General features: G+C 44.4%; 1 protein-coding gene across 6 annotated transcripts in view; it reads right to left on the reverse strand.

Moving 5' to 3' along the window:
• The window catches only part of LOC115094464 (probable E3 ubiquitin-protein ligase MID2), an 839223-nt gene that overhangs the window by 28795 nt on the left and 788697 nt on the right, over window positions 1-21731 (reverse strand). For 4 of the 6 annotated variants that reach the window (XR_003857558.1, XM_029607549.1, XM_029607550.1 and 1 more), the window contains one exon: window positions 18192-18323. The exons of 1 other annotated variant lie outside the window; for it this stretch is intronic. Coding sequence is in view for 4 of the 5 variants with exons in the window: in XM_029607549.1 (XP_029463409.1) it covers window positions 18192-18323 (132 nt within the window). In the remaining variant the exon portion in view is untranslated. Of the gene's footprint in view, window positions 1-18145; window positions 18324-21731 lie in introns of all 6 variants that reach the window. One more of the 6 variants, XM_029607552.1, reaches the window with a different exon arrangement.

Genomic DNA, 21731 nt, shown 5'->3' on the forward strand with positions numbered 1-21731 from the left:
GTAAAGTTATAAATACCTTGGATGTCACTTTCCGAATCCCCCATCTCCACATGGGAGGGCGTGCGGACATCGAGGTGGGAGCCAGCGGGCGCACGTTCATCCAGGTGCGGCGGGAGCGCGTTCATCCAGGCGGCGGCGGCAGGAGCCGGCGGGCGTGTGTTCATCCAGGCGGCGGCGGCGGGAGCCGGCGGGCGCGTGTTCATCCAGGCGGCGGCGGGAGCCAGCGGGCGGGCGGGCGTGCGTTCATCCAGCCGGAGGGAACCGGCGGCAAAAGCGGCCTCCAGCAGCCCCCGCCGGCAGTGAATGAATGCGCGCCTGTGTTCGCCCGTGCAATTTCGGCGCTCAAGGCAGGGCATTAGAGAACGCCGACGTCACATGCCGTGACGTCAAACGTCGTGACGTCACGCCTTGAGCGCCGAAATTGCACGGGCATACACAGGCGTGCATTCATTCACTGCCGGCGGGGGCTGCTGGAGGCCACTTTTGCCGCCGGCTCCCTCCGCCTGGATGAACGCACGCCCGCCCGCCCGCCGGCTCCCGCCGCCGCCGCCTGGATGAACGCGCGCCCGCTGGCTCCCGCCGCCGCCGCCTAGATGAACGCGTGCCCGCCGGCTCCCGCCGCGCCTGGATGAACGCGCGCCCGCCGTCTCCCGTCGCGCCTGGATGAACGCGCGCCCGCCGGCTCCCGCCGCCGCCGCCTGGATGAACGCGCGCCCGCCGGCTCCCGCCGCCGCCGCCTGGATGAATGCACGCCTGCCGGCTCCCGCCACCACCTGGATGAATGCCTGGATGAACGCGCTCCCGCCGCCGCCTGGATGAATGCGCGCCCACCCGCCTGCCGGCTCCCGCCTCGATGACAGCACTCCCGCCTGCCGGCTCCTGCCTCGATGACAGCATGCGCGCCCGCCGGCTCCTGCCTCGATGAACTCGCTTCCGCCTCGAATGCGCGCCCGCCGGCTCCCGCCAGTAAGTTTACTTTTTTTACACTTTATTCCCTTTTGTTTTAATTTTCGCCCTGCGCCTTGCTTCGGGAGGGGGGGAACCATCCATTTCCTGGTACCTGTCATTTCAAATGTCAGTTGAAATGACATTTGAAATGACAGGTACCAGTGCACCCAGGATACTGTATAGGCGCTGTATTAAGCGCCTATACAGTAAAATGGGTTGCGCGGGCCTAACGCTTCGCCTAACGCTTCGCAGATGCGGCTTGCATTTGCAAGCAATTTAAATAGAGTATCGAGCGGTATGTGAGCAGGACTGTGCGTGCGGCGAACGAGGGTGCGCCCGGCACTGCCGCACTCTTTCTAACGCAGCCTTACTGTATCGACCTGCAAGTTTGCTCTCTTGCTGTTTTCTACTTCCTTCCTTCCATCTACTTATTTCTCAGTCAGTTACCTCTGTCGCATATCAATCCCTCCATTGCTACCCATTCATTTGTTTGCTGCCATCCCTTTATCCATTTGCTCCTATCTCCAGTGCACTTTCAGATTACACTAGAAAATATCCAACTCTGGTATCCAATGGCATAAAACAAAGCCATTACAGTTTTGCAAAGAAACAACACTTCAAAGTATTGGATTCAATACCAGGCACAGTTCTTTTCAAGCACCTGTGGCCCCTGTACCACATGGTCAGTACCAAAAAGGAGTTGTGAGCATGCTCTGGAGGGACTCTAGAAAGGTCCTACCTCTCTCCTCACTGTTCATCAGGTCTTAAACTGGAGCTTGATGTGTGAATCAGCACGAGAGAGTAGCTGCCTGCAAGGAGCTGAGATAAAGAGACTTCCAGAAGAGATGGAAGCCAATCTCCTAGTGAAGCCCAGAGAAGTTATGTGCTATCCATAAGAGTGTCTGAGCTGTAAGGACCTGGAGCTGTGAATGAAAGGGAAACCGTCCCAACACACACATGGAAAGATGGTAACTTTCATAATGGCGCAAGGGCACACATGTGCGCAAACGCGTCAGCCCATGCCAAGGCACGAGGCTATTTTATAACCACACATATTTTAAAACAGTCTGGCCGCATGCAAATGTGCGCCAAATTTTGATTGGGCACATAAATTCCGTTTTTGGCGTGTAAACCGGGGGATTTTATAAGGGGTGCATGCCGATGCTATTCCGCTTCGTCCCCAGTTTGCCCAGTTAAGAGACAGGTCCTCCAAACCCCCCTAGTTTAATAGCCTTCACTCCCCGCCGTTAGCCCCGACCCTTAAAACCCTACTGATCTGCCTAGCTTTCTTTATTTTCTAACTTATAATTCATTCATAAGTCACGCGTTAGAGGGCCTCGGTGCGTGCCGTACTGCGCAAGTATTTACGCGCACATCTCAGGTTCCTGCCCTGAAACGCCCATGCCCCGCCCTAGTTATCCGGCTAAGTGTCAGCCGGAGCAAGGGTGTTCCATGGAGAAGCCGCCTTAGCTGGATAAATTATCTCAGATATTTTATATAATATAACTCAGATATTCAGAATTAGCTGGAAAACTTATTCGGCTCTGGTTGGCCCGTAGTTAGCCCGATAAACGTATCTGGATAGCTTTACGATAGCCGATATGAATATATCTGGCTGTTAGTAAGATACATTTATCTGGTTAACTAGCCGAGCTGCACAGTAGCTGAATATGGGCCTCTCCATTTGAAAATCCTCACTGGGTTTGCAGTTCCACGGGTACCATTGTACCTGCAGCACCGTAAGCTCATTTTCAAAGGAAAACTCTTCGTGGATCACATATGCGCATAAGCAGCCTGTAATCACATATTCTGTATTTTATAAAAATAAAATAGACACACGTTTGTTCACTTTCATGCGCACCTATACCTGTATAAAAAAGGAGCAGTCTAGGGGCATTGCTTTGCAGGGCTAACAGTTACATATGCAAGTTGCTGTTTTAAAAGACACGTTTTCATTTTTCAGCTTACATATTTTTACACCTGCTGATTATCTGATGTAAGTGATATTAAACCTGTTTATTGTGTAGTACTGATCGGGTGGGAGGTCTGGATCAATTGGGGGGAGTTCAAGCTGAAGAACCAAGAGAGTCTTGAGGACTTGCAGAAGTTCTGGGCAAACTGGTGGACTAATTGGTAAACTTATTATATTCCTCAACACGCACATATAATTATCTGACTTGTGGAGTAAGTGCTAGATTACTTTCATTCGTAAAATATATGCATATATATATATTTAAAATAGGTGGGTCATGTACATGCATTCAGTAAGTGTGTATGTTGTGCGGTAGCATTGGGCGTATTTTTATAAAACGCATACATATCATATGCACATACTATAAAATGGTATAGCAAATATGCGAGGGACCACATATATGCACATATGCCGACAGTTGTTTGAAAGTTATCCTCATGTGTCAGAAAATCATGTCTCTTATTATTTCATGCTACTGACCATAGTTTTCAAAATCATCCAATTGGTATCAACTTTTTTTTTTTCAAGTCATTAAAGCCCCTTGGTATTCAAGGTTAGGGACCATAGAGAGGCCTGCCTCCCTCCAAGTTCTGTCTGACCCCACGGAGATACAGCAAGGTCTGCCTCTCTCATTGCTAGACTCTAGGAAGGTCCTACCTCTCTCCTCAATACACTCCAACCAGGAACCCAGCCAGCCACAGATTTACAGTGAACCAGTTTAAATCTCTCTCTCTCTCTCTCTATATATATATATCTAAAAAAAAGGCTCGTATCAGTCGGTTGGTCACACTGTCATGTCTGTGGCCACCAGGTGGTCCTCAGAACACTGGAAGTTGCACTGTGCAAAAATAGTTTGCTCCGTCTGCAAGGCCCTGTGCTACATATACTCACAGAAGCAGGTGCACACACACACACAATGGCAGACAAACACAAGCACATATTCATATAGGCACAGGCACCTACACATTAAGGTTCCCCCAAACACACACACGGGCACACGCCCCCACATACACACAGGCAGAGGCACCCATGCACACACACAGCCACAGCACAGGCACACACAGAAGCTCTTATTGACGAGACAACTCAAGCAAAGCTGGATAATGTTTGCTAATATGCTCTGTTTATGAAGTCCTGTCTCTCACGCTCCCACATACAAGGACAGGCAGGCACAGGCACACACACACACACAGGCGCAAACAAGCACGCAATGCTCACACACACGCACACTCTGGCTTGCACGTGCAAATGCACACATACAGGCACACAAACTCAGGCAGACACACACACACACACACACACACACACAGGCACAAGAACCCACACACTGGCTCCCCCAACCACACACACACACAGAGGCAGATGCACAGGCAACCAAACAGACAGGCAGAGGGCCCCCCAACACATAAACCAGACTACCCAAGCAACCTTGGGCACTTTTCGCTAATATGTATATCTATCTATATGTATAGCAGCTTACGGACCCATTCTTCACTTAGGCAATTTTCAAATGGATTTTCGCACTTAAAATGGGTTTTTTCGTGTGTAAATGAACCTTATGCGCATAAATGGGCTTTTGAAAGTTGCTATGATATGTGCTCCTTTTACACGCGTAAATTCTTTTGAAAATTACCTCTCTAGGTTGTTGCTTTTGTAATTGCAGTGTTTTCTTCAAAAACTGAGTATAATATATTTTGGTAAAAAATGTGAAAGAACATACTAATACTAATACTAGAGTAATCCCAGTCAGCAGAAGCTCCAAAAGTGTCAAGTAAAAACTGACCCGCCTATAATTTTCTTTGGGTGACAGGACATTTGGAACACTGAAAGCAGATAAAAACAGTGCTCAAGTTATGAGCCAACAAAACTCTTTTTTATATTTGTTAATCTTTATTTTTGTACAAGCAGATATACGCTTCATTTTCTTAATATATACTTATAATATAATTAAAGCAGATATTTTTCAGTGCACACACTGAACATCTCTCTTTGCTACAAAAACAATAAACAGCTACTTTTGAAGAGGTGAAACTGAAAACTGTTACCAGTTTGTCAAAAATATCAGGGTTTGCATAGGTAAAATCCTCAGCCATAGGGAGGCAAGGGGCCACATATCTCACGAGGGTGAAGCAGCAGTCTTATGCACAGCAGAGTAGGACAGCATTTAGTAAAGGCGCAGTGCTTTTAGTTTCACCCAAGAGCATGCATCCAATGTTTTGAAAGAACCTTCACTTTAACAAGAATGGGTCTCCAAGTCTTCTTTACAGACTGAAGTAATGACTTTGTTATATCTTCTGTATTTTAGGAACCTAAACTTTTTTTCTGAGGATTCTGCTTTTGTAGGGCGGTAGGATAGTACGGTATATTAAATAAATGTTTATTGGACCCGATAATTGATTTTAGATAAGACTAAAGAAAGTGGTAATTTGGTGAAACAAGAATTAGATAAAAAAATTGATTATGCTGAAGGCTGATCCCACTTGTGACTTTTTTGATACACAATGATAAGATTAATAAAAAAAATCTTTTGATAACTTTCACAAGGAGCTTCACAGGTTAAAAGATGAACAAATTTGTAAGAGATGAAACTAACTATAAGAAGTATCATCTAGGATGAACATTAAACATTCTTCTAAGAAGGCTACTTTTGATTACTCTTCTGATGATTCAACAGGCTTGGATGGATCCAAACTTCCCTCGGTCAGAAAAGGGACCGCGATCCAGAAGAAACAATAGGAATCGTCCGGACAATCAGATGCTGACATCTCAAAGGAGCCACTCCTTCACTCACTCACAAAAACCTCAGAATCTCTAACTCTTCACCTATCAAAAGGAATCCTTGCTTCATCTGAGATATGAGCCTTATCTTTTGTTCCCATGATATTTTATGCTTTTCAATTTAGAACAGCTTTTGAATGCTTCATGAGAATGTTGCAGTTGAAGTTATTTTTTCCAAACAATCTGAATTTTTTCCTGATATTTCAAAAATGTAAAATAAATATAAATGGTTTCCACCTGGCTCTCTTGACTCGGTTTTACACACCTTTAAAGGGTTAGCATTGAAAGATAGGGATGTTAGCCCTATGCCAAGGGGCCACCTTCCCAGCCCTAGGGAGCGTCTGTCTGGTAGCCCCCAGGGTGGGGTAGACTCAGTGCCTGGGCATGGACTGGGGACCGGATAGCCTGTAAAGCCAAACTGATTGAAGACACTTCTAACCCTGTCCAGAAAATCCAATGTCCAAATCTTACTTGTGCTGCAATAAAATAAATGTTTATCCAACGAGAAAGAAAGAGAAGAATTTGAAAGTTCAAATAACTGTTCAAATGCTTCTTAAGTTTTGTTGTCATCTTGGCAAGATCGCAGAGCTCCCAGTTCACCACTTCATTCCTTTCAGCTGTCTCAGGCACCTGAGCCTCAGTGACGCCATCTCTTCTGTATCCCTTGGGCTGCACTTCAGGACAGTCTCTCTCACACACAGAAATCCTTCTCTTTGTTTATTATTTTGTGGAAGAAGTGAAAGTATCTTCTCTAGAAGGCATCACTTTTCATTCCATTCAGAAACAGCTGACATCCAGACACACACACACTACAGAGTTTGTACACCACGAGTCTTCGAGCATAGTATCAGTCCCTAGCCTTATGCTCAAATAACCAGCTGCAACACCCCCAACACAGTTCCAGAGCTTGTCCAAATCCAAACTCTTCCCTTGCCAATAATTAGTACTGAAATTCAGTTCACAATCCAGCCTCTCCATCGCTTGAGACTATGCACCGTCCCAGACCTTGAGCACAGTCTCAAGCCCTGCATGGAAATAATTACCTTAAATTCAGCCTGCTTCCCCCCCCCCCCCCCGGCACAGTCTCTGGATCCAATTAACAGGTACAGAAAACTAATTGTAAGCCACAATTATTTAACGTAGAAGGATGTTAGCCCTTGGGATTCTTGGGGTGTCCTCTAACCCAAGCAAAAAAAATGATTTTTTTTTCCTGCTAGTTTGTACTATAGCAGAGAGATGACTAATGGTTGTGTTGTACAGCAGGTAGCTTGCCATGAAATATGGTGACAGTTCAGATATTCTTCAGCTATTGTATGTTCTTTCATATATCTTTCTGTGCAAGCCCAAGATATTTCACAAGTGAGCTGCTGCAGTACTGCAGATCACAAGTCTCTGACAAAGCTGTGCTCCCTCCCAACTCCTATCCTCACCCTTGTTCTAACATAATTGGGCATTTTATTATCTTCCAACCAGAGGTGCAACATATGGGATGCACATGCAAGGTGCGTTTTCCTGAAGCAGAAAGAAGGATAAATGCTAAGACTCTGAAATACGGATGCAATGTTTAGCAGGTACACGCCCATGGATTTTTCCCAACAGCTAAAAATGAATACATTTGAGCTCTGCCGTGCAGGAACCATGGCTGCAATCATTCATTTTTGGTCGTTATTGGTCTCTTCAGATTTTATAGTTTTATGTCCGATATTTTTGTAACTAGGCTAATTTTTGAGTGTGAATGTGGAGAGCTCATATAAGATGTCCTGCAGGAGGATATTCCAGGTGAGAGTCAGATATAGATTTGAGTGTTGGATGATGATATGAAGAGATTTTATAATACATCTTGCATAAAGGAGACTCTGGGTTAGTCAGAGAGCTCCGGATGTGGATAGGTTCTATAACACACCCTGCAGGACAACATTCAAGGAGAGATTCGGTATTGACCCAGATAGTTTCATGGCTGCTAATAGCCAGAACCCAGAATTTACGGTTGATGTTTTGTTTACAGTCCAGCACGTCCACTTGTATAATGCCTATATGTTTTCACTCCTGTTTTGATTTTTTTTTTTTTAATGACATAGGAACTCTTCCATTTGGCCTAGTTAGAAATATCAAAGTCCAGCCCTGATAAAAGGTGGAAGAAAGTAGACAAGAGGTCAATAGTTCTATCAAATAATCACAGAAATATAGCACTAGAAAGGACCTCAAGAGATCAGCTGTCTATCTGCCAGTCTCCAGGTAGGATTCACTTTACCTTCATCATCCCAAACTAATGTTTGCCTAACTGATAAATATTCTATTACCAGTATCAGTCAGGTCCTATTAACATATTATAAAGTAGTCAAGGCCCTTCGATCTTCACAACATTTGTAGTTAAACATGCTCTGCTTGAATGAAACCCAGCTGGCATCTAAGAACCTTCACTTATTATACACCAGTTTTCTGGAATTCAGTGCCATTTGAATTACAAGAGAAAATACAATATCTTAACCTTTCTAAAAAAGTAAAAGCATGGCTACTAGGGATGTGCTTTCGGATTTGTGTGGCTGTGGGAAAATCTCGTCTCGGGAGTTAGCGCGCACTAAGCCGAAAAACGAGTTTTCATGAATATTCGGGGAAAATGTGATTGTTTTTCGATTTAACCGATATATAACAAATTAAGAAATATCGTACAATATTTTAATTCGTTATAAAAATGATTCACATCCCTAATGGCTATATTGTTAGGCTTTTAATCAATGAAGCTATTCCTGTTCAGACTACTATATTGGTCGGGTGGAAGAGGAATTGTTTTTCATTGGCTAGGATTATATAAGTATGGATTGAGAAGTGGCATGGGAAGGATTAGATAAGGAGTGGACTGGTTAAAATGGTTTGGATAGGTCTGTTGGGGATTGAGCGGGTACGGTGGGTATTAAGGATGAATTATGAGAGGGATTGTTTTTATATTTTGTATGCATTCCAAACAATTGAATTTTATAAACTGAATTGTAGCTCACTCCGGTCTTCAATGACAGAGCGAGAAATAAAGTTAAAATAATTATATGAACCAACCAACCACACAATTTCACTAGGAAACTTGTTCCAGTGCTTAATTACCTTTATGGTTACAAAGGTCTTCTTAATGACTAATCAAAATCTCCCTTGTTGCAGTTTAAGACCATTCCTACTTGCCCTTTCCCCAGTGGAGAAGGAAAACAGGTGATCACTGTTTTCACTATAACACCCTTCCTTCCATATTTTGTTTGTGCATATTCCTACCAAGTCATCCCCCTGTATTTTGCTTTCAACGCTAAGAACCCCAAATCCTATTGAGGGCAATATTGAAAGCCCTTTCATATTTTACCTGTGGGGGCTTTGAATGTTGCCCAACCTGTCAGTGAGTACAATATGCACATTGTTCAATGCCACGCATACTTTTACTCACAGACTCTGGCGGTGCTTCTAGGGTGATAGAGGGAGGAACAATGTGGGTAAGTCTGATTATTCAAACCTATGCACAGTGTTTCTGACTGAATGACTTGCAGAGAAAGCAGATGCAATTTCTGCAGGTAATTTTTCTTGGGGCACTAATCAAAGTGAAAGCCTGCGCAGACTTTTCACTTTGATTACAGGTGCAAACCCTGCAGGCGAAAAGTACCTGTGGAGTTTGCACCAAAGCAGACAATTTCAATTATTGTCCCCATACATGTATTCTCAAAGGTGAAATTATCTAAGTCTTAAATAATTTTTTCATTACATGCCGCTGGACTTCATTTTCTCTACAGTGTTTCAAGGGTGGGAGCCCAAACATGTTGGAATAATAATCTGGACAGGATCTCCTAAGAATTTCAAAAGATATAAATAAATAAATATGTTGAATACAGTGACGGAATTGCTTTACATGTTGTACATGTAATACTTCTTTTAATGCATTCCAGTATAGTATTAAAAAAAAAAGAATTACACTGCTGACAGTTTCTGAACCGCCAAATCCTTTTCTGCAGCATCACCGTCTAGTCTATCATTTCCCATTTTGTCTTTGCATTTAATTTTTCCTTCTTAGTACCTTACTTCTGTCCTTGTTGTATTTCATTCTGTTAATATCTGCTCAATTTTCTAAAACGTCAAGATCATTTTGAAATCTAATTGTGTTCTTCTAAGTGCCTGCAACACCTCCCATCGTGGTGCTGCCTGTGACCTTTATTAAATGTATTCTCTCTATTCAATCATCCAACTCGTTAGCAAAATAGTTCCAACAAAAGGAAGTCTCTTTTGTAAAGAGGGAGAATTGGCAAACTCTGAGTAGTAAAGATTCTAAAGCAGGTTACAGTGAACTCTGTCTTCACTCAGATTGTAATTTTTCAGACAGAGGGAGATGCAATTTCATAGTTATCATGGGCTAAAGATAATCTCATTGACAGTGATATGACTTAGGCTCACAGAGACAAATGACTTGGACAGAGGACTATATCAAAGGTGACTATTAATATAGGATGGATTTTTTTTTTAAATTTTACTTTTATTCATTTTCATCATGATACAAGCAAGATATATTCTTACTATTTGAAAAATAGAAATGCTATCATCACAAGTATGTAAATAATGATTACAGGAAATATGCATTTTTCCATCAAGAAACAAAATAATGTACGAGGAAGCGGACATCCAGGAGAATTTACAAAATAGAATAAGGAAACAGGCTTTACGTTAAGCAACCTCTATATTATGGCTCCTCAGACCTGTTAATACTAGGAGAGATGGTCACTATACTCCTTGAATTAATGAATGACTTAAGCTGTTCAGGCAAAAAGAATATAAAACATTCATTTTGGGATCTAACAATGCATTTGCATGGGTATCTCAGTATAAAGGAGAACCCTAAAGAAACAGTTTGTGTCGGAGAAAGATCTAAGCGAAATCTAGGATGGATTGTGATGTGATTTTCTAGCAGCCTGTGCAGCGAGTATCTTATGTTCAATGCTAATTTATTGAATTTTGATTTTTCTGTGTAGGTTACTAAAGCTCCTTAACAGATCACTGATCTTATATGACTGGCAGTCAATAAATAAGGTGAATTTAAGGATAGCATAAAAACAGCTTTAGTTCACCTTATTCTTCTTCATAAATACTAGAAACAGAACCCTTTCTGAATATGGGAGAGTACTCTATTGGTCTCAAAATAATTCTATTAAGAGCTTACAGTACAGGATAGCAACTATAAAACAAATACAAATTAAAATAAAATTGGAACCAAAATAAATGTACCTTATTATGGTCAGTCATATGACAGGGAAAAACTGTCTTACCAAAGGTGAATGGATCACCTGATCACCTTTAAAATGAAACCGTCATAGACATGGCATAAGGATATTAGGAGGTCTACCTGAATGTGATTCTAAGGAAAAGGTGAGCCGTTGCTTTTTTGGGAACCCATGTTAAAGAGCTAAAATGCTGCTCTAGGAGTAAGACTCTAGAAAGCTGCATGCTATTCTCTCAGCCACAGGAGAGATCTACAGGAAGGATGATGAGCTGGAGAAAACAGGAAATGCTGCAAGTCATTCTTGATGGTAGGCCAAATTTACCCTGGTGGCCTTTCCATGGGCCCAGAAACAGGAGAAGCAGTTACTGTTAATTCAGTGAAATAGCCAGTCCCTAACCCTTCCATCTTCTGCCTAAACACACATCTGCTCCATCTTTTCACCCAGTCAACTTTCTTTTTCAATACATGTAGGACAGGGGAGAAACTTTCCCACCGGAAAAATAAAACAATTTTCAACTTTTTCTGACCATGTAATTATTATTTGAAACAATTGTCCCCATTTTATTCTTGCTTTCTCTTATGCTTGAAGTATCAAGGATAGAGTTCAAGAAGTGAATTTGCTACTGTTTCTTCTTGTTTCTATCTCAACTCACCTTTCTCTGTTCTCCTTTCATCCCTCCCTCTTTCCTTGTTCTGTCCTCCAGTACATAAAGTTTACACTCCATTCTTTATAACATTTAACCTCCATCTACCTTTTCCTGCACTCTTCTTCTTGCCCAGCAGGGTTTAAAAGAGGTTTGGAGAAGCTCCTGGAGGAAAAGTCCATAAAATATTATTAGCCAGGTAGACTAGGGAAAGCCATGTCTATCCCTGAGTAACAAGTAAAATAGTATATCTACTTTTTGGGATCTGCTGGGTACTAGTGATCTGGACTGGCCACTGTCAGCGACAAGATGCTGGGCCTTGATCTGACTCAGCATGGCTTTTTTTAAGTTCTGATGACTTTTTTTCTGACTCCCTCTTCTGTGTATGGCTATATTTATTTATTTACTTATTTGAAACATTTCTATACTGCCTATCAATAAGTCGAAGCAGTTTACAATTAAAACATCCATGAAAAATCCAAATAAGATAAGACAAACAATAAATATATCTTCAAAAATTTATAAAATAGGTTAAAAATAAATAAGCTAATAAAATAATGTAGACAAATAAAACCAGCAAATAACAAAACCCCTTTATATTATAAAATCAGTGGCTACAGAATCTTACATTGTATTTATAGTATATAATTAAACATTGAAGGCTTGCCGGACTAAATATGCCTTCAACAATTCCCTAAACTTCAATAAGGAAGGTTCATCCTTAATCTCCCCAGGTAGTAAATTCCAAAGCTGAGGACCTTGCACACATTAAAGCTTCTCATGGAATTCATCAAACCATATTCTGTTTAAATGAAGGCCTGAAAAGTAAATTCTGAAAAGATAATCTTAAGATCTGAAATGGTTGATAAATTTTAAGGGCAGAGTTAAAGGTCGCAGGTGTTACGGTTCTGGCCGCGAGTGCCGCGTCCAGACCCTTACCTCCATGTTCCTGGCCCCGCTCTCACTTCCCGTGGTCTGTTCGGCAGCGTCCCTGTGGGGGCAGCACCGCCAGGAAACCTCCCATGGATGCCCTGTTCCTAGGCGCGCGTCAAGTGCTCCAGATATTCAGGGAGCATAGTCTGTACGCGAAACTTGAAAAGTGTAGTTTCGAGAAGACGTCCCTGCCGTTCCTAGGCTACATCGGTTCTGCAGCCGGCTTCCAAATGGATCCCGAGAAAGTGGCTGCAATCAGGAACTGGCCTCGGCCGAGAGGTCTTAAAGCGCTGCAACGCTTCCTCGGCTTTTCTAATTTCTACCGACACTTTATTCCCAATTACTCCCGCATCATGGCTCCGCTGACTGCCCTTACCCAGAAGGGAGCCAATGCGGTGGATTGGTCTGATTCCGCCTGCCGAGCCTTCGAGGATCTCAAGGAAGCTTTCCTGCTAGACACCTGCCTCCGTCATCCTGACCAGAGTTGGCCCTTTGTGGTGGAAGTCGATGCTTCCAATGTGGCCGTAGGGGCCGTACTTAGCCAGTACTCCGACTCCGGACAATTGCTACCATGTTCATATTTCTCAAAGAAATTCTCGCCGGCAGAAAGCAACTACTGTATTGGAGATAAAGAGTTGCTAGCCGTAAAACTAGCTTTGGAGGAATGGAGACAGTGGTTGGAGGGGGCCAACCACCCAGTTACAATCTACACCAACCACAAGAACTTAGCATTCTTGAAGCAAGTCCAGCGCCTGAACCCAAGGCAAGCCCGGTGGTTGCTGTTTTTTGATCGGTTTAACTTTACCTTACGTTACCGACCTGGCTCTAAGAACATTCGAGCCGATGCGCTCTCGAGCTCCTCCGAGGTCGAGGAGATCCCAGACACTCCCCAGTATATCCTGGACCCCGCGAAAGTGACCCTCGCGGCAACAGTGGTGTCCTCCCAAGGGAAGACCTTCGTTCCACGTTGCTCCCATAGAGCAGTCCTCGCTTGGGCCCATGACTCCCTCACTGGGGGCCATTCCGGCCGTAAGGGGACCCTAGACCTGCTGAATCGATTCTATTGGTGGCCGACGGTGAGACAAGAAGTCCAAGCCTTTGTGGGCTCTTGCCCTATCTGCGCCATACAGAAGCCACTTACCGGGAAGCCCAGGGGCCTGTTACAACCATTGCCCATTCCAGTGGAGCATTGGACACATATCTCCATCAACTTTGTCGTGGACCTTCCACTCTCAGAAGGAAATTCGGTCATTTGGGTGACCATAGACCGATTCTCCAAGATGGCGCACTTTGTCCTCCTGCCAAAGTTGCCTTCTGCACCAGACTTAGCCAATCTCTTCGCTCAGCATATCTTCAGACTTCACGGCCTTCTGCAGGATATAGTCTCAGATCGAGGCCCACAGTTTACCGCTCGATATTGGAAGGCAATTTGTAAATGCTTCAGTGTGCAACTTAGTCTCTCATCTGCGTTCCACCCCCAGAGTAATGGGCAAATGGAACGGACCAACCGGACCTTAAAGACCTTTCTCCGTTCATTCGTAAATAAATGTCAAGATAATTGGGCCAAGTTACTCCTGTGGGCAGAGTTCTCGTATAATAATCATATGCATGCCGCTACTGGAAGTTCCCCTTTCCTGGTAGTCTACGGGAAGCAACTTCGGCCGCCTTTGCCTTCGCTTGAACCCAGTGCACTCCCGGCAGTGCAACTTTCAGCCTGCCAGCTCCTTTCCTTATGGACTTCTATCCAGGGGAAGTTACATAAAGCTGCCCAGTCCGCCAAGAAATGGGCAGATAGACATCGTCAGGCAGCGCCTATCTTCGTCCCTGGAGACTGCGTCTGGCTTAGTACTAAGAACCTACAGCTACGGATCCCGTCTCGAAGACTTGCCCCGAGATTCTGTGGGCCATTCCGAGACGCCGAACGAGTGGGAGCAGTCTCGTACCAATTACGCCTACCCTCCTCCATGCACATACATAACGTTTTCCACGTGTCATTGTTGAAGCCTCTTGTTGTGTCCAGATATCACTCCCGGGCTCCCGAATCATCGGATCCTTCAGTACCGGATGATACCACTTATCAAGTACGTGAGATACTGGATGTACGTTTCCATCAACGATGCTGGGAGTACCTGCTCACCTGGGAGGGTTGCGGACCCGAGGATAACTCGTGGGAACCTGCCCGTAACATCCTTGACAAGGACTTTCTACGGCAGTTCCATCAGGACCATCCAAGTAAACCTGGACCTGCTAAGAGGGGGCATAAGAGGGGGGGTACTGTTACTGTTCTGGCTGCGAGTGCCGCGTCCAGACCCTTACCTCCATGTTCCTGGCCCCGCTCCCGCTTCCCGTGGCCTGTTCGGCGGTGTCACTGTGGGGGCAGCGCCGCCGGGAAACCTCCCATGGATGCCCTGTTCCTAGGCGCGCGCGCCACTTGGATGCTTTTCTAGGCCCGTTCCCGCCATTGGTGGCTCCATCCACTTCCTGACGTCAGACGCCGCGGCCTAGATAAGCCGGCCGCGGATACCTAGTCTTTGTCTTGCAACGGGGTTACCATCCGGTTCCCAGTTGCTCCATGCCCCGGAGTGGGTTGTCTTCGGAACTCACTCTGTTCCTGCTTGCTCGCTACAGTACCTGCTTGGATCCCGCTTGCTGCTACATTGCCTGCCTGGATCCTGTTTGCTTGCTACAGTTCCTGCCTGGTTCCAGTACCCGAGTCTTGCTACAGTTCCTGTCGGGTTCCAGTTCCAGTCCAGCTCACCAGCCTGCCCGCTTCAGTCTCAAGTTCCACTACTCGCCTAAGTCCCAGCGGCCGGGCCCCTACGGGCTCCTCCCGGGGGGGCTTCGGCTTCCAGGGGTGAAACCTCACCTAAGTCCCAGAGGCTGAGCTCCTACGGGCTCCTCCCTGGGGAGCACCAGCTTCCAGGGTGAAGAGCATCATCTATGTCCTGCCTGACATCTGCCTCCTGGCCTGCTGTGTACCAGAGACAGTGAACACCTTTCCCAGTCTCTTGCAGGTCGGCCCAAGGGTCCACTAAACTGAGACTCCATAACAGCAGGAGCTAAACCATTAACACCCTTGAAAACCAGGATAAGAATTTTGAATTTTCCTCCAAGCAATTGGCAGCCAATTAAGGCTCATCAAAATAGTGAAACCTGATGTCTCACTAGCGCAGTGTTGCCAGATGGACAGTTTTCACGCCCAATCGGGCTACTTTTTCTGAGCGTGAGCGGGAAAATTTTTCTTTTTTCTTTGGCTGCGGGATTTTGGGCTTCTTTCCGGAAGGGTGCTGCAGTAGCTGGAAGGCATATTTCTAGTTGTGCTTTGTTGTCTCTTCCTGACAAACTGGTGCCAGTTTGAAGCTTGAGGGTGAAATGGACAGAGCTGCTCCTGGGGGGAGGGGAAGGGAGTATCAGCTTAATTTTGCTTTGCTCATTTTAGAGAGTCAGAGGGATGAATATTACAAGTAGACACTTCTCTATCCATCTTACTTCTCCCATCAAAAGAAAATAAAGACTAAATATAGTCTATGGCTTATTCTAGGTAGACGTTCAGATCGCTGTTGATAAAGGATCATCAATATCAATGAGGGCGGCTTCTTCTGTGCAGTGGCAGATAGGTGTCTCTTGCAGTTCAGGCTTCCCGTTCTCGTGCGGCAGTAATGGGCTGGCTGTGAACTCTCTGATAGGCTTCCAGGTATTCCTGGGTGAGAAACACTACCATCTGCAATGCCATGTCATATGGCAAAATAGTGCTATTTGTTTCACTAAAAAATGCAGCATTATTTTCAGTGCTAAAGGGAATAGAGAGCTGCCTTATAATATACTGTCAGTGCTAACGGTAACACCTTATAAATGAGCCCCAGACTATTCTTTTTAAGAGCAATCAACAGTGCCAGTATAGTGCTATAGCAATCAATATAACTGCATTGGGTTCCGCCATTCCTGGGATCCTAAGTGGGCCGACTGCAACTTGCAGTAAGATATAGCTCCGAAGGCAACTTGTATCACTGTTTTGCTGCTACTTTCGCCCTGCCAGGGACTTAAAAGAAATGCTTTCTTTGCTCTGCCACCTCATTTCCACCCTGCAGGGTTTGAAAAAAGAAAGCTGCTTGTTTTACCACCTCTGAGCAGGAACCAACTGTGGTATTTAATGCCCTGTGGGGGGGGTCATGTCCCCAACCTGGACTTGCTTCTAATACATCTTGAATGGTGCAGATATGCACGCTCTCAGATTAACCTTATGTTATGGCAACCCTGAACATGACAATCTTGATTTTTAGACTTTTCTAGCAATATTTTTTAACTTTTTTATATACATTGTTAATTTTGTAAATTTGTCTGCATGCAATGCAGGAATTTGTGTAAAATTGGGCATAATACAAATTGTTTTTGCAACGTTTGAGATTTGAGCTATTTTAGGGCTAGATTTGGGGCCTCATTTTCCAAGAGGCTCGCACGCAATAAGGGACCTTTCGCACGTGAACAGTCCCTTATCGCGTGCGATACCAGGATGGGGCAGAGTCGGCCCCGGAAGAGGAGGAGTCGGGGCGTCACCGGGGCCGACTCTGCGCCGACGCCGCGGACAGCGAAAAGGTAAGGCCCTTTTCGCGTCCTATTTCACGCCCAATAGCTACACCTCCTATGGTGGCGCTATTGGGTGCGAAACCGGCAGCGATCGCACCGCGACGGTGCGATCGCTGCCGGCTAGCGCAGGCCCGCCCCCTGTTTCAGCCCCCCGCCCTCATTCCCTAAAGTATCGTAGGCCTGCGATACTTTAGAAAATGAGGCCATTTGGTGACTGATTGGGCTTTAAAAATGTTTGGCATCTCGCAACCCTGCACTGGTGTTCCAGTCACAACACGAGCCACCACATTCTGCACAAGTTGTAAAGGTCGTACTATAAACTAAGGCAAGCCTAGGTACAGGGCATTACAATAGTCGAGGGAGGATGCAACCAAAGAATGAATGAATACTATTTTTAAAATAATTTTCTATTAGATATGGCCTTAACCAGTACAGCATGTGCAGCTTATAGAAGGCAAACTTGACCACTTTGCTCATTTGCGGTTGCAGCGATAACGTAAGCATCCATTACTCCCAGACTGCGCACTTGACTAGACATTTTAATTACAGTATCTTTTTGTGAAGCTCTAGCTTTATTTTGACTAAATATTTATTTAAGTAAAATTAATTGCTATATCTTCTGCCTGCTTCTGCAGTGCTTGACTTTCTACCCCACTGGAACCTGCCAGCATAAATGTTATTCCTGTCTTTCAAATTTTCAAAATATGCTTTCTTTCATCTTCTTGCCATGCTAACCCCTCTTCAAGATAATCCTGGCTATTCTAACCCTTCCAGTACGTAGCCCTTTCAGATAGTTCTAGTTGCTCTAACGTTCCTCTGCTTGCTTCTTTTAGAGACTCTATAGTTCCCTTTGTCTTTCTGTCTCGAATTTAGCATATCTGCCACTTCTCATTACTGGGTTCCTGGATATCAGCACCCTATAAATCTACTACTACTATTGCTACTATTAAAAACAATTACTAAATCTGTGACAACAGGGATTTCTGGTAACCGCAGGATGAAACTTCTCAGCCAAGGTTGTGTGCTGATGCTGAACATTATTTATACCTGAAAATGATTTCACTTGAGACGCTGAAAGCCATTCCCTACATACCTCTCTGTCAGCTTCTCCGAGTTACTTTCTGACCTGCAGAATGGCCCAATCTGACAGCAGCTGACCCGCCTGCCTTCCCGAAGCTGCTCTCTGATTGGCCCCCGCTGTGGGTCAGAGAGCGGATCGGACAAGCTGAAAAAAACATACTGCATGTCAGGAATTATTATGGATTGCTTGCATGCACAAGCCGGTCACAGGTACATACTCCGTCGAGCACCATAAATGCACAATGAAACACTGGGAAACATTTCTTCATTCACATTAAAAAAAAAAAGTTAGAAAACAATTGCTTTGCTATAAAATGAATAAAGAGAGACTGACAGTTTCATGGTGTGTAGGATTCTGAATGACCCTTGTGAGGGCTCACTGCCCTTCAGATGTATACAGTCTTCTGCTTCAAGTTGTGCATCATCCCTTTGGGTTAATACATTTCCTGCCAAAGGATTAGGGGTAATCTCTAGTTTTGTAATCTAATTGTGGAATTCAACCACAGCCCTAAATCACTGCGTGCACATTATCTGAAATGTGGTTCTTATGCTGCTGCAAGCCATCGCAGTGAAATAATGAAAACTATAAAACTCAGTTCAGAAAAAGACAGTTATCGTGGTTTGCAATTTGTCATTCCACTGGGAAGTGTGCAGTCTCTCATCTCACTGCAGCAGACCAGGTGTCTATGGGGAAGAGGAATGGAGGCATCCTTATCTCACACACAGTGCATGGGGTAAAGATGACAAGTCCAATGTTTTATTCTTCGTCTCCACTCTGAAAAAGATGCAAACTGCTCCCTGCAGATCTTTAGTCATCTCAGTGTAAAAAGGTTTCTTTTACAGCAGGGTAATAACGTCCCAAAGGCACTGTTTATCAGAGATTAAAAAGATATTTCATGTTTCTCTTAATGCATAAACAAAATGTGCCTGGTAGTGAGCAGTGATGCTTTCTGAATGCTCCTTTTACTACTGACTGGGTAGGACAATGCATTGCAGATGTGCATAGGGGACTGGTTGCTTACTAAGACTTGGAAAATCATAAACACTTTTCTTGGAATGGTTTCTTTCTTTCTTTTCTTTTCTTTTTTTTTTTTTTTACAAAACTGCTAACAAAGGTGCTAGAAAAGTACATTATTTGCATTCTGTGATTTGGACACTGGTGCTTCCCAGATCAGGCAATTAAAGGAGAGACTTGGTGTCTACAGTCATTTTATAAAGTACACGTTGTCATTATAATAATAATCTGGGATCTACTAATGTTTGTTTTTCTCACCAGCTGCCCGTCTCTTCAAATCCTGTCTCAGCTCAATTTTTCCTCCTTGCCTGTGAGTGCTAACCACAACTTCATCTGAGTAACCTGTACCAGTGTATGATGGTGACACAGTAGCACCAATCTGGTGACAGGACTAAAGCATTTCAGTGTTCAACTATAGACTTCACTTGTGGTGTTTCCTCATAAAGTCAGTTTTCTTGAAAAGGATCATGCATATTAATTTTCAGAGTTTTTTAAAAACAGATAAGAACAAAATACAAGATTTGTTCTATTATGCAGTGTCCTTCACCACAAATATAATTGTTGCACTTTAAAAAGAGGAATATTTAGGGGCTAGCCTGATTGTTCAGTGGCAGTTCTGAATGCTGCCATATAGGAGGAGTTGGGTTTGGCTTCTGCACCTTGGGCTGGCCAGAACCAGGAATGCAGAGGGTCACGTGCCCTGTGGAGGAGGGAGACCCGACCATCGCACCACCACGACACCTACTGACCAGATACAGGATATATGCAGCTGGGTTCTGGAGGAAGACACTGTCTGTTGGGCCTTGGCAGAGGACTTTGGGATGACTGTGCACTATGGGTTGGGAAAGAAGATTAAAAACAAGAAAAATCTTCAGGCAGTTGCAAATGAAGGACCACGAAACAGCTGACTGTGACTGCTATAAGCCCAAAAGTGCAAAAAGAAACTGTCAGACTCCCTTCCCCACAAAAAGTTCAGAACAAGAAATGTTTGTGCTTGAGAATATTGAAATGAAAACTGAATTCACAATGCATGGGAAACTAAGGGGGTCATTTATCAAAGGCTTATCGCCCGCGATACGGCTGTAACGCGGGCGATAAGCCTCTATCGCATGCGAAAAGGGCTTTTTCGCATATGATAGAATGCAAACTAGGGGAAGGGGAGGAGTCGGCGGTGTCTTCATTGCCGGTGATAATGTTACTAACATTATCGTCGGCAGTAGCACGCCAAATAGCACATCCTTTCACAGTGGCGCTATTTGGTGCGAAAGCCAGCAGCCGGCGCACCGCCGTGGTGCGAAGGCTGCGGACTTTCGCAGTCTCGCCTCCCCCCACCCCTTCGCCCCCTGTTTTCGCAGGATTCATCATTCTGCGAGGAATGATGAATCCTGGCCCAAGGCAGTTTATAATGATCAGAAGATGCATAAATATATCAAGAAAATCATATTGTTGAATTTGCAGCACAGATAAAATTGATTTTAGAAGATACAAAATGAAAAAGATCTAAAGAGCAAACAAGCAGCTATAAACATTCAAACCTAGAAAATGTACATTCTGAGAAATGGGAGATGTGAAACTTCATGATTGCTTATGCTTAGCAAAATAATATTTTGTTAGGATGGATTATTAAGATGTTAGGCACCATAAATAGCAATCATTTTAATTTCTGGCTGTTGAAATCTTTGCATATTAATCATATCAGTAGTTTAAATTATTAATTTATTGTGTTCATGTTTTGAATTGTTTGCGATTAATGATCAATGTACTGATAAGCAAATAAACCTTTTAGATTACAAATTATATTTTGTATTTGATGATTTATGTTTCCAGAATGGTAGAGGATCAAGACAGAAGACAATGCTGACTAACAAGGCCAGAAATCCGGCGGACACACAAGATTATACAGTGGACAGTTGGGTATATCCTTAGCTGGGACCCCTGCTGCAGGATGAATCTATGTCCTACTCCACATTTTGAAGTTTCCTATGTAATTATGGGAAACCAGGCCCCTAACGACTACCCCTTTTGAGAGACGCTGCCCCCACTGGTTGCTGGCTGCCATATGTTCCCACCCATTTCCACTCCTCCACTAGTTCCCTGCATGCCTTTCAGCACCATCCGCCTCTACTACTCCTGACCCTTCCCATTCTTCTCTCCGGAAATGTTAGAGCAGGCTCAGATCTACCCATGAGCAATGGAGTCGACCGCCTATGCCCCAAAATTCTGACGCACTGGCTCAAAGCTTGAAGCACATTGCCAGGGTTCCAGGTGGAGTCAGGCCCACTGTAGGAAGGAAGTCTGTGTGGGGCCTGTGAGTCAATGCATGCTGGTAACAGGAAGCCCACGTAATAAGAGGAGGCATAGCTGCTGTAGGCTACTGGCTCAAAGGCTCCATGCTGACTCTCTTTCTATAACACTGGCTCCCAATCATTTTTATTTTACGGAACATTTGGCGCTGGGTTCACTTTCTGGCCTTTTCACCTTTCCTTCTCTCTTCCCACCTCTTGGCATCATTCCCTTCCATTTCACCCCCACTAAACA

Source organism: Rhinatrema bivittatum, chromosome 6 (assembly GCF_901001135.1).
Source record: "Rhinatrema bivittatum chromosome 6, aRhiBiv1.1, whole genome shotgun sequence".
Classification (NCBI taxonomy): domain Eukaryota; kingdom Metazoa; phylum Chordata; class Amphibia; order Gymnophiona; family Rhinatrematidae; genus Rhinatrema; species Rhinatrema bivittatum.